Below are 13,480 nucleotides of genomic sequence, written 5' to 3' on the forward strand. Positions count from 1 at the left end.
AAAGGACAATAACCCCTTAAGGGGTCAATTGACAATTTTGGTCATTAAACTTATTTGTAGATCTTACTTTGCTGATCATTTTTGCTGTTTACAGTTTATCTTTATCTATAATAATATTCAAGATAATGACCAAAAACTGCAAAATTTCCTTAAAATTACCAATTAAGTGGCAGCAACCCAACAATGGTTTGTTTGATTCATCTGAAAATTTCAGGGCTGATAGATCTTGACCTAATGAACATTTTTACCCCATGTCAGATTTGCTCTAAATGCTTTCGTTTTTGAGATACAAGCCAAAAACTGCATTTGACCCCTATGTTCTATTTTTATCAATGGCGACCATGTTTGTTGATAGATCAAAACTTCGGATACAATTTATAAACTAGATACCCTAAGGAACATTCAGTTAAAGTTTGGAAGTATTTGGCATAGTAGTTTCAGAGGATAAGATTCTTGAAATAGTTTACGACGACAGACGACGGACGCCAAGTGATGGCATAAGCTCACTTGGCCCTTCGGGCCAGGTGAGCTGAAAAGCAACACTTTAACCTGTATTTTGCAAATATTAAAAGTCAATGAACTATGACTGAAGGTACATGGCTAAACAATCTTAATGGAAATTAAATGTGCAAATGCTGATACAACTGCATACCAAATACTATTAACTTATCATAAGTAGTTCCCTTTAAACAAACCTAAACAAAAACTAATACATGTAAACTAAGCAAAATCTCCAAGTCAATAAACCTATGACTAATGGGGCAGGGCAAAATAATCTCCATTGAAATGAGATCTGCAATCACTAATACAAACGCATTTCAAATATCTTTGACTTACCACTAGTGATTCACCATAAATTAGACCTTATCACAAACAAATAGGCCAGAAACAATCAAGCAAGACAAAAAAGGACTAAAACATCCACAACTAGCCAAACATCATAAGTTTACCCTTTCAAGCAAGGGTAAAAAAATTCTTTCAATTCCATATCTCCAATCTTTCTATTAAGTGATAGTTGGGATAACAGTCAAGTCTACTTAACTTGGCCATGGGTTCATCTAAAAAAAAATACAACATCTGATTCATAAACTGTTTATGCTCAACATAAATGTACCACAATCTTTATATATGTTCATATGCTTTGTTCAGTCTTTGTTCACCAAATAAATCTTGTTCACTCCTCTCTGAGTTGCTGGTTGTTACAGAATCTTATGAGATTTACATGGAATTGTCTCATCATATGGTCATTCTGGAAAAAAAAAATTTAAAATAATTTTGTACTCGTTGGAGATTAACATTTTTGTCTCCAATGATATGTGTAGCAGGAGACATAGAAATACAAGGCATTTGTTAGTTTGTCTGTCTGTTGATCCAGCATCTTCTGTTGATAGCAGTTGTGTGTGATTAGATACTGTCTGAATCTGAAAATTTCAGGATAGATAGATACTTTGACTGGATAAAAAATTTAACCCTGTCAGATTTTCTCTAAATGCTTTTGTTTCAGAGTTATAAGCCAAAATCTACATTTAACCCCATTGTTCTATTTTTAGCCAGGGTGGCCATCTTCGTTGGTTTGGCGGGTCACTGGACACATTTTTAAAACTAGATAACCAATGTTGATTGTGGCCAAGTATGGTTAACTTTAGCCCAGTAGTTTCAGAGAAGAAGATTTTTGTAAAAGTTAACTATGACAGACACCAACGTCAGACGCTGCCTGGAAACTAAAAAACTGCTTTCTTACCCCTTTTTGGCCCCTTATTCCTGAATAATTAATGCAAATACCATCAAACTCAATACCAGCCTTCCATTTGAGGTATGGTATCTTGCATTACAATTTCAGAGAGATCCATCCACTTACACACAAGTTATTATCTGGAAACTAGAAAAAAAAATTACCGTTAATTCCTGAACGTTTAGGGCAATTATCCCCAAATTGAATCTCAGCTTTCCTTTGATATGGAACCTTGTGGTACAATTTCCCAAAGATCCATACACTTATACACAAGTTATTGTCAGGAAAAAAGCCAAACACACTGTTTTTTTGCCCTTAATTTTTGGAATGTTCAAAATCAATCCCAAAATTTCTTTTATGGGATTGAACCTTCCTATAAAATTTCATAGAGATTCATCCACTTAAACTAAAGTAATTGTCTATCGACAATGCCGCTGCGACCACCCACAAATACATAAATATATGACACAAAACTTTGTTTTCTCTCATTAGTGCTGATTTATATTTCAAAAAGAGAATGGTCCCTTGAAAATATTTATGAATTGAAAAATTGCATTGCGAGCAAAAGTCAAAATTTTGCCTGATTTTATTATGGTTTATTTTAATTTTGCAAAATTCTATTAAGGTTTATATCAGCAATGTATCAGACAATCTAAACTAGAGGCTCTTATAAGCCTGTGTCACTCACCTTGGTCTATGTGGATATTAAATAAAGTCTGGCGTACTAAATTATAATCCTGGTACTTTTGATTTAACTAATTAAACAAAGGACACGGATGGATTCCTGACAAATTGTGTTTTGGTGATGGTAATGTCTTTGCAGATCTTACTTAACTGAACATTCTTGCTGCTTACAATTATTTTATCTTTAATGAACTTGGCCCAGTAGTTACAGTGGGAATTTTTTTCAAAATATATGTTTTATTTTTAGCCATATCCCTATCTTGGTTAGCTGCATGGTCATTGGACACATTTTCAAAACATGATACCCTTATGATGATTGTGGACAAGTTTGGTTAATATGATGATTGTGGACAAGTTTGGTTAAACTTGGCCCAGTAGTGTCAGAAGAAAAGATTTTTGTAAAAGTTAACGACTACGGATGCCTGACGCCATCTTACAAAGAACTAATAGCTCTTGATGGATATGACCATTATAAGGATTCATTAACACTCTTGATGGATATGATCACTATAAGGATTCATTAACACTCTTGGTGGATATGATCATTAGAAGGATTCATTAACACTCTTGGTGGATATGATCATTATAAGGATTCATTAACACTCTTGGTGGATATGACCATTATAAGGATTCATTAACACTCTTGATGGATATGATCATTATAAGGATACATTAACACTCTTGATGGATATGACCATTATAAGGATTCATTAACACTCTTGGTGGATATGACCATTATAAGGATTCATTAACACTCTTGATGGATATGACCATTATAAGGATACATTAACACTCTTGATGGATATGACCATTATAAGGATTCATTAACACTCTTGATGGATATGACCATTATAAGGATACATTAACACTCTTGATGGATATGACCATTATAAGGATACATTAACACTCTTGATGGATATGACCATTATAAGGATTCATTAACACTCTTGATGGATATGATTATTATAAGGATTCATTAACACTCTTGAAGGAAATGACCATTATAAGGATTCATTAACACTCTTGGTGGATATGATCATTATAAGGATTCATTAACACTCTTGGTAGATATGATCATTATAAGGATTCATTAACACTCTTGGTGGATATGATAATTATAAGGATTCATTAACACTCTTGATGGATATGACCATTATAAGGATACATTAACACTCTTGATGGATATGACCATTATAAGGATTCATTAACACTCTTGGTGGATATGATCATTATAAGGATTCATTAACACTCTTGGTGGATATGATCATTATAAGGATTCATTAACACTCTTGGTGGATATGATAATTATAAGGATTCATTAACACTCTTGATGGATATGACCATTATAAGGATACATTAACACTCTTGATGGATATGACCATTATAAGGATTCATTAACACTCTTGATGGATATGACCATTATAAGGATTCATTAACACTCTTGGTGGCTATATATGATAATTATAAGGATTCATTAACACTCTTGGTGGATATGATCATTATAAGGATACATTAACACTCTTGATGGATATGACCATTATGAGGATTCATTAACACTCTTGATGGATATGACCATTATAAGGATACATTCACACTCTTGATGGATATGACCATTATAAGGATTCATTAACACTCTTGATGGATATGACCATTATAAGGATACATTAACACTCTTGATGGATATGATCATTATAAGGATTCATTAACAATCTTGGTGGATATGATCATTATAAGGATTCATTAACACTCTTGGTGGATATGATCATTATAAGGATTCATTAACACTCTTGAAGGAAATGACCATTATAAGGATACATTAACACTCTTGGTGGATATGACCATTATAAGGATTCATTAACACTCTTGATGGATATGATCATTATAAGGATTCATTAACACTCTTGATGGATATGATCATTATAAGGATTCATTAACACTCTTGATGGATATGACCATTATAAGGATTCATTAATATGATCATTATAAGGATTCATTAACACTCTTGGTGGATATGACCATTATAAGGATACATTAACACTCTTGGTGGATATGACCATTATAAGGATACATTAACACTCTTGATGGATATGACCATTATAAGGATTCATTAACACTCTTGGTGGATATGATCATTATAAGGATTCATTAACACTCTTGATGGATATGACCATTATAAGGATACATTAACACTCTTGGTGGATATGATCATTATAAGGATTCATTAACACTCTTGATGGATATGATCATTATAAGGATTCATTAACACTCTTGAAGGAAATGACCATTATAAGGATACATTAACACTCTTGGTGGATATGACCATTATAAGGATTCATTAACACTCTTGATGGATATGATCATTATAAGGATTCATTAACACTCTTGGTGGATATGACCATTATAAGGATTCATTAACACTCTTGGTGGATATGATCATTATAAGGATACATTAACACTCTTGATGGATATGACCATTATAAGGATTCATTAACACTCTTGATGGATATGATCATTATAAGGATTCATTAACACTCTTGGTGGATATGACCATTATAAGGATTCATGAACACTCTTGATTGATATGACCATTATAAGGATTCATGAACACTCTTGATTGAAATGACCATTATAAGGATACATTAACACTCTTGATGGATATGACCATTATAAGGATTCATTAACACTCTTGATGGATATGACCATTATAAGGATTCATTAACACTCTTGATTGAAATGACCATTATAAGGATACATTAACACTCTTGGTGGATATGATCATTATAAGGATTCATTAACACTCTTGATGGATATGACCATTATAAGGATACATTAACACTCTTGATTGATATAACCATTATAAGGATTCATTAACACTCTTGATGGATATGACCATTATAAGGATTCATTAACACTCTTGGTGGATATGATCATTATAAGGATACATTAACACTCTTGATGGATATGACCATTATAAGGATTCATTAACACTCTTGATGGATATGACCATTATAAGGATTCATTAACACTCTTGGTGGATATGATCATTATAAGGATTCATTAACACTCTTGATGGATATGACCATTATAAGGATTCATTAACACTCTTGATGGATATGACCATTATAAGGATTCATTAACACTCTTGATGGATATGACCATTATAAGGATACATTAACACTCTTGGTGGATATGATCATTATAAGGATTCATTAACACTCTTGATGGATATGACCATTATAAGGATACATTAACACTCTTGATGGATATGACCATTATAAGGATTCATTAACACTCTTGATGGATATGACCATTATAAGGATACATTAACACTCTTGGTGGATATGACCATTATAAGGATTCATTAACACTCTTGATGGATATGATCATTATAAGGATTCATTAACACTCTTGATGGATATGACCATTATAAGGATTCATTAACACTCTTGATGGATATGACCATTATAAGGATTCATTAACACTCTTGATGGATATGACCATTATAAGGATACATTAACACTCTTGATGGATATGACCATTATAAGGATTCATTAACACTCTTGATGGATATGACCATTATAAGGATTCATTAACACTCTTGATGGATATGACCATTATAATGATTCATTAACACTCTTGATGGATATGACCATTATAAGGATTCATTAACACTCTTGATGGATATGACCATTATAAGGATTCATTAACACTCTTGATGGATATGACCATTATAAGGATTCATTAACACTCTTGATGGATATGACCATTATAAGGATTCATTAACACTATTGATGGATATAATCATTATAAGGATTCATTAACACTATTGATGGATATGATCATTATAAGGATTCATTAACACTCTTGGTGGATATGACCATTATAAGGATTCATTAACACTATTGATGGATATGATCATTATAAGGATTCATTAACACTCTTGGTGGATATGACCATTATAAGGATTCATTAACACTCTTGATTGATATGACCATTATAAGGATACATTAACACTCTTGGTGGATATGATTATAAGGATTCATTAACACTCTTGATGGATATGACCATTATAAGGATACATTAACACTCTTGATGGATATGACCATTATAAGGATTCATTAACACTCTTGATGGATATGACCATTATAAGGATTCATTAACACTCTTGATGGATATGACCATTATAAGGGTACATTAACACTCTTGGTGGATATGACCATTATAAGGATTCATTAACACTCTTGATGGATATGACCATTATAAGGATTCATTAACACTCTTGATGGATATGACCATTATAAGGGTACATTAACACTCTTGGTGGATATGACCATTATAAGGATTCATTAACACTCTTGGTGGATATGATTATAAGGATTCATTAACACTCTTGATGGATATGACCATTATAAGGATACATTAACACTCTTGATGGATATGACCATTATAAGGATTCATTAACACTCTTGATGGATATGACCATTATAAGGATTCATTAACACTCTTGATGGATATGACCATTATAAGGGTACATTAACACTCTTGGTGGATATGATCATTATAAGGATACATTAACACTCTTGATGGATATGACCATTATAAGGATTCATTAACACTCTTGATGGATATGACCATTATAAGGATTCATTAACACTCTTGATAGTTATTTGTAACAGTCACTAAATATACAAACCTCTTTTCCAAGGTACTGGTGTTTATTGTCATGCTGAACATGTGGGCAGGGCTGTAGACTCAGTAATGAATGACCTGAATAAAATAAATCTAGTAAAGTCTCATACCCATCAGCTCTTTACAACTGACTTTACAGATGATCATTATAGTCAAGTCAAACTAAGTTTGAACCTCAAACAAATTGCAACAGAAAATGTTTTAGTTCTAATCTTTATAGCATTAAGCCCGAATATACACAGACTGACAAAAAAAGTCCCATAAAATCTAATGGAAATTAACATTGGAAAGGGAGATAACTCTGCAGAAATGAGTCTTTTTTGTCAGTTTTTGGTTGATTTTCTAAAAATTCATGTAAAATATCATACTTTGGGGTTTTAAGTTTGGATTTGACTATAATATACAATCTTCTGCTCTGGTCACAAAGCAGCTCATGAAATGTAACTAGAGGCTCCAAAGAGCCTGTGTCGCTCACCTTGGTCTATGTGAATATTAAACAAAGGACGCATTTGAATTCATGACAAAATTGTGTTTTGGTGATGGTGATGTGTTTGTACATCTTACTTTACTGAACATTCTTGCTGCTTACAAACATTCTATCTATATTGAACTTGGCCTAAGAGTTTCAGTCGAAAATGTTAATTAAAATTTATAAATTTTATGAAAATTGTTAAAAATTGACTTTAAAGGGCAATAACTCCTTATGGGGTCAATTGACCATTTAGGTCATGTTGACTTATTTTTAAGTCTTACTTTGCTGTACATTGTTGCTCTTTACAGTTTATCTCTATCTATAATAATATTCAAGATAATTTCCTAAAAATGACTAATTCAGGGGCATCAAACAAACAGTGGTTTGTCCGATCCATCTGAAAATTTCATAGCAGATAGATCTTGACCTGATAAACAATTTTACTCCCTGTTAGATTTGCTCTAAATGCTTTGGTTTTTGAGTTATAAGCCAAAAACTGCATTTTACCCCTATGTTCTATTTTTAGCCGTGGCGGCCATCTTAGTCGGTTGACCGGGTCACGCCACACATTTTTTAAACTATATACCCAAATGATGATTGCGGCCAAGTTTGTTTAAATTTGGCCTGGTAGTTTCAGAGAAAGAAGATTTTTGTAAAAGATTACTAAGATTTACGAAAAATGGTTAAAAATTGACTATAAAGGGCAATAACTCCTAAAGGGGTCAACTGACCACTTTGATTATTTGACTTATTTGTAGATCTTACTTTGCTGAACATTATTGTTGTTAACAGTTTATCTCTATCTATAATAATATTCAAGATAATAACCAAAAACAGCAAAATTTCCCTAAAATTACCAATTCAGGGGCAGCAACCCAACAACAGGTTGTCTGATTCATCTGAAAATTTCAGGGCAGATAGATCTTGACCTGATGAACATTTTTACATCATATCAGATTTGCTCTAAATGCTTTGGTTTTTGAGTTATAAGCCAAAAACGGCATTTTACCCCTATGTTCTATTTTTAGCCTTGGCGGCCATCTTGGTTGGTTGGCGGGGTCACACCACACAATTTTTAAACTAGATACCCCAATGATGATTATGGCCAAGTTTGGATTAATTTGGCCCAGCAGTTTCAGAGGAGAAGATTTTTGTAAAAGTTAACAACGACGGACGCAGGACGACGACGGACGCCGACGGACGCCAAGTGATGAGAAAAGCTCACTTGGCCCTTCGGGCCAGGTGAGCTAAAAAACTGAAATGTTATGGGAATTTTTTATTTGTTTTTAACTTTTTAATAAAGAAATTGCAAATTTATGGCTTTCTGACCATTTTGGGAAAAAAATGTGAATATTTGGTATTGTTTATATCTGTAAATTATATTTGTTCAGCAGCTACCTTGTTTTTAAACCATAAAAAGAAGAATATTTGCTTAATAGCTTTTATTCAATCTGAGATTCTTTACCTTATGGATGTACTTAGGTGAGTAAGAATGTTCCTTCATCCAAGCATATCCTGGATGTGCAGGATGAAGGTCATTCTTAGAATATGAGCCTGAGGCTCGAAAGTAATTAATTCCCACCCTAGGGATTATCAGTCAAACCTAACCTTTTCCAATGGGTTTTATGGTCGACACAAACTTGCTTTAAATTATGACCAGTTATAATGGAACAGGTGCTTATATACTGGGGTCAAGGTCACTGGTCATCTATGGTCTGGTGGTTATAGTTTGTTTCTTTGAACTGAGATATTACATGTAAGCTTCACCCCCCAAAGAGAAGTTAATCTAATTCATTACTTTTGAGCCTCAGGCTCATATTCAAAGAATGACCTTCATCCTGCACATCCAAGATATGCTTGGATGAAGGAACATTATATTTGCATTGGTATTATTTAGGTCTCAAGTCAAAAGAAAGATAATCAAGAATCTACTTACATTTTGTCAAATGACCTTTTATGAGCTATTTTAAAAGTCTTATGCGAAAATATAAATAGGTATTATGGGGCAAAATATTTTACCTTGTATCATATGGAAAAAAAACAAGAAGTCTGAGCATTTGACACTTATTCCAAACCTCACCTAAGTACCTCATTAACATACTGAAAAATCTAATAAATGGTCAACTTATGAATTATGAAATCGATAAAATATATGAAAACACCTTAAGAGTTGTTTGTTATACTATAAAGACGGCTAAAATATCAAGAATCAATACATTCTGTTGAATAGAAGCAGTAAAGTTATAGTTTTGTATCAATTTTTAATAGAAGCGGTAAATTATAATTTTGTATCAATTTTTATTGATATTTCTGCCTTGTTGCAGAGTTATCTCCAATATCAATGTAAATCTCCATAGAAATTTTCAAATCATGATTTTTTAGTTTTCCTCAAGTTAGATTTTATTGGGACTTTTTTCTATGTATATTTGGGGTAAACTGCTAAAGATTAAAACTTAAGGTGGTACCCAACACCTTGACTAAAATTAGTTTGGCTCGTTTAATATTCATAAAATTTTGAATAAATATTTACTTTGACCATCTGACAAAAATATAAAAATTTCAAAAAATTTAAACCAAGCATTTTATCAGAAAAATTACACTGGTTTTATAGCAGTTTGGGAAACACTAATTTTGATCATTGAAAAGCTTTTTATTCCCTTACAACACAACGTCATTAAAACGTTTAGCTGATATTACAGAGTTATCTCCCTGTAGTGTTAGGTACCACCTTAAAAATCTTCTGTTGCAATTACTTCAAGGTTAATGTCAAATTTATGCTAGATTGACTGGACTATTACATGTCACTGTCCCAATTTAAAAGGCTTTAGACTCAGAAACATATTTGAACGTTCTTTTTGTTCCTGTATTATGTGATTCAATTGGTTGTTTTTTTCTGTCCTCAAGTCTGGAACCTGTGATTCAATTGTTGGTTTTGTTGGTTGCTGTAAAATACATTTGTTTTTATATTCTTTGTTGTATTGATAAGGTGCTGGTTTTCACTTTTGAATTGATTTACATTTTGTCATACACATACATGTGATTTGTTTGGCCGGAGTAAAAACCAAGATTTTGACTCCCGCTTTTCAGACCCTTCTGTTCCTCCTGTTAAAATTTGAAATCTTCCGCTTTTTTGAAAATGTCAATGAAAGATTTTTAGTAGACATTACTGAGTCTACAGCCCTGCCCACATGTTCCTGTTATTGTTTTTGTGTCAAATGTAAATAGGTAATTAGCCTAGAGTAATCAATGAAGGTGTTAAGGATTAGACTGTATATACAGGGTTTAAACAGTATTGGCTATTACCTGGTGATCAACTAGCAAGTTTAAGACACAAGCCTGGATGATTAAAAGTGAAATACTGACAAAGATTAAGTTGAATAAATTTTACTTTAATTTGATGCTGTTGAAAATATGACCAGTTATATTTAATGAATGGCTATTATTTACTTTGAATTTATTGAACCATAAAACAAATTTTTGACTCTTTACATTGAATAATCCAAGAAGATAATTATGTAAAATGTGAAGAGTCAAAAATTAGTTTTATGGTTCAATAAAATCAAAATAAATTATTGTCATTCATTAATAAATTTCTATCAAAATAAGGCTCAAGAACTTTTTATTCTATTTATATTAACAATAACAACGTACACACATGTATGAATATTACACAATATCAGAGTGGGTGCGTCGACATCAAAATTGACAGCATTGAAAATAAAACTAATAATTTTAACCAATCAGAAGACAGTAAACTAAAACCACCAAATTTATTTATTACTGAACCTCAAAGACAAATGTCTTTATGAACTCAAATATATTTATGCCTATTACACTTCTTTCAAAGGTCTGATCAATTCCATAACCAATCAACATTACATTTTAAACAAGAAGTTTGTACAACCTTAGTAACTGGTACCCTTTTTATTAACCGTTTCAGAATATAATTAATAAATGGTCCAAGACCACAACTGTTGTCCCTTGATTTTTGTTGTCCATGAATATAGTCCCTAGTGTTGACAGTGGGTTACTCACCATTAAATTGTATTCCCCTTCCAAATGTATTTCTCTATGTTTAATGCCTCAAGTTCAGGGGTGAAATTACACAGTGGGTCCAGAATTTTAAAGGAAAGTAGTGACTTGGTCCAAAGGTTAAAAATTAGCACTCTGGAAGCTGTCAAAAGATTTCAAGACCCCCTTAACATAAAATTGTCCATATTTTGAGTTAGAGCCGATGAAGTTTTCTATAATTTGTCCCAAAAGTAGTACAACACACTGTAAAAATTTCATTCAGAAAGCGCAGATGGGATTTTTTTAATTTTCATTCTAAAAGAAATGCACTACCAAATAATTGTGGTCTTGGACCAAATGGGAAATGTGTCCATGGGACACAGATGATGTCCCCACTAGCATATCATATAAAGTTATAAAGGGACAAAACAGAAGAACGTCAAATTTGTACAAATTTTGTAACTCTAGAACAGCAGAAGTGATACCACAAAAATTCCATCTTGATCTGGGTTTTGTGTTATTTTTAGCATTGTGTGTAAGTTTTTTAACATTTGGTTTAGTCAAACTAAAGTTAGAGAAAGGAAACGAAAAAAAATCAGCAATATTTCCATTTGCAAAGGGGCATAACACTAGAATAGTTAATGGGACACCATCAAATTTCAAACTAGATCTGTATTTGTGGTAATTAGCATTATGAATAACTTTCATAACATTTGGTTGAGGCAAACTAAAGTTACAGAGAGGAAATGAAAAATTCAGCATTTTTTTTATTTGTAAAGGGGCATAACTCTAGAACGGTGAAAGTGACATTGTTGAAATAAGCATTGTGTATTGTTTGAGGCAAACTAAAGTAAGAAAACAGAAACCAACTTTGGGACGTACAAAGGGTAAAACTTAATGACCCCTCTGCTACGACGGGGGCATAATAAAAAATATTTCATTTAGGTAAAAATCATTAACTATAGACATTGGCTCATAATTCGATTATATTGAAGATAACATTTTGCTAGAAAATTGTAACAAAGCAACTTAATTTGAGACACTTTTGCAAATACTTGACAATTCAAAACAAGCAATTTACCTCAAATATTGTTTTTCATTATCCATACATTTTTCTTTTTACTCGCAAAATAAGTATTTCCTTTTACTATTAATAAATAAGTTTTTATTTTTACTATTAATAAATAAGTTTTATTTTTACTTTTAATTTAAGTTTTTATTTTTACTATTAATAAATAAGTTTTATTTTTACTTTTAATTTAAGTTTTTTTTTTTACTATTAAATTAAAGTTATAAGAAACCTTGAATTAAAAATGCATATGCTTTTTTATAACTCAATGGATAGTTTTCATTATAAAACTTATGTACATATACTTTTTTTTAAGAAAAATTCTTTAATATATTCATATTTAGAAGAAGATTACTTTATTTTAATTGCTTCATGGAAGGAAGCAATTCCCCGACATATTTTCCGTATGCAAAGTGACCTCAGTGTGACCCATCTTGTATAATACAGTGATTACAATACGTATGGATGTCCTACTATTATTTGAATGTACATGTTAAACATGTGCTTAATATCCATACCTTTTTTGTTTATTGTTGAAAAACAGGTGACAATCGTTAAACTTCTGTTCAAAACACGAACTTAAGTTACCTGCCATATTTTCACAACAACAGTGACCGATTGAAAAAAAAACTGACGATTATATGAAATTTAAGCTAAAAAATTGATAAAATTGAGCACAGAAGACTAAGTTTATGATGTTTGTATGCATTGGTTCAAGAATTAGAATAACATTATTTTTCACTTGTCACTTGTTTTTTATAACTTCCAAGTATTTCTTTTTACAATTAAACAAAACAATTGTGTTTAATTTTTGCATTCATAC

The 13,480-nt window shown here is 31.8% G+C and overlaps 1 protein-coding gene across 11 annotated transcripts in view; it reads right to left on the bottom strand.

The window, feature by feature from the left end:
- Positions 1–1,076: 1,076 nt before the first annotated feature.
- LOC134695895 (minichromosome maintenance domain-containing protein 2-like) overlaps positions 1,077–13,480 on the bottom strand; it is a 116,205-nt gene continuing 103,801 nt past the window's right edge. For all 11 annotated transcript variants that reach the window (XM_063557370.1, XM_063557373.1, XM_063557376.1 and 8 more), the window contains 2 exons: positions 7,110–7,183; positions 1,077–1,249 (listed from right to left, as the gene is read on the bottom strand). In XM_063557370.1, the coding sequence (XP_063413440.1) occupies positions 1,175–1,249; positions 7,110–7,183 (149 nt within the window). In that variant the 3' untranslated portion in view covers positions 1,077–1,174. The remainder of the gene's footprint in view (positions 1,250–7,109; positions 7,184–13,480) is intronic.

This window comes from Mytilus trossulus, chromosome 14 (genome assembly GCF_036588685.1).
Source record: "Mytilus trossulus isolate FHL-02 chromosome 14, PNRI_Mtr1.1.1.hap1, whole genome shotgun sequence".
Classification (NCBI taxonomy): domain Eukaryota; kingdom Metazoa; phylum Mollusca; class Bivalvia; order Mytilida; family Mytilidae; genus Mytilus; species Mytilus trossulus.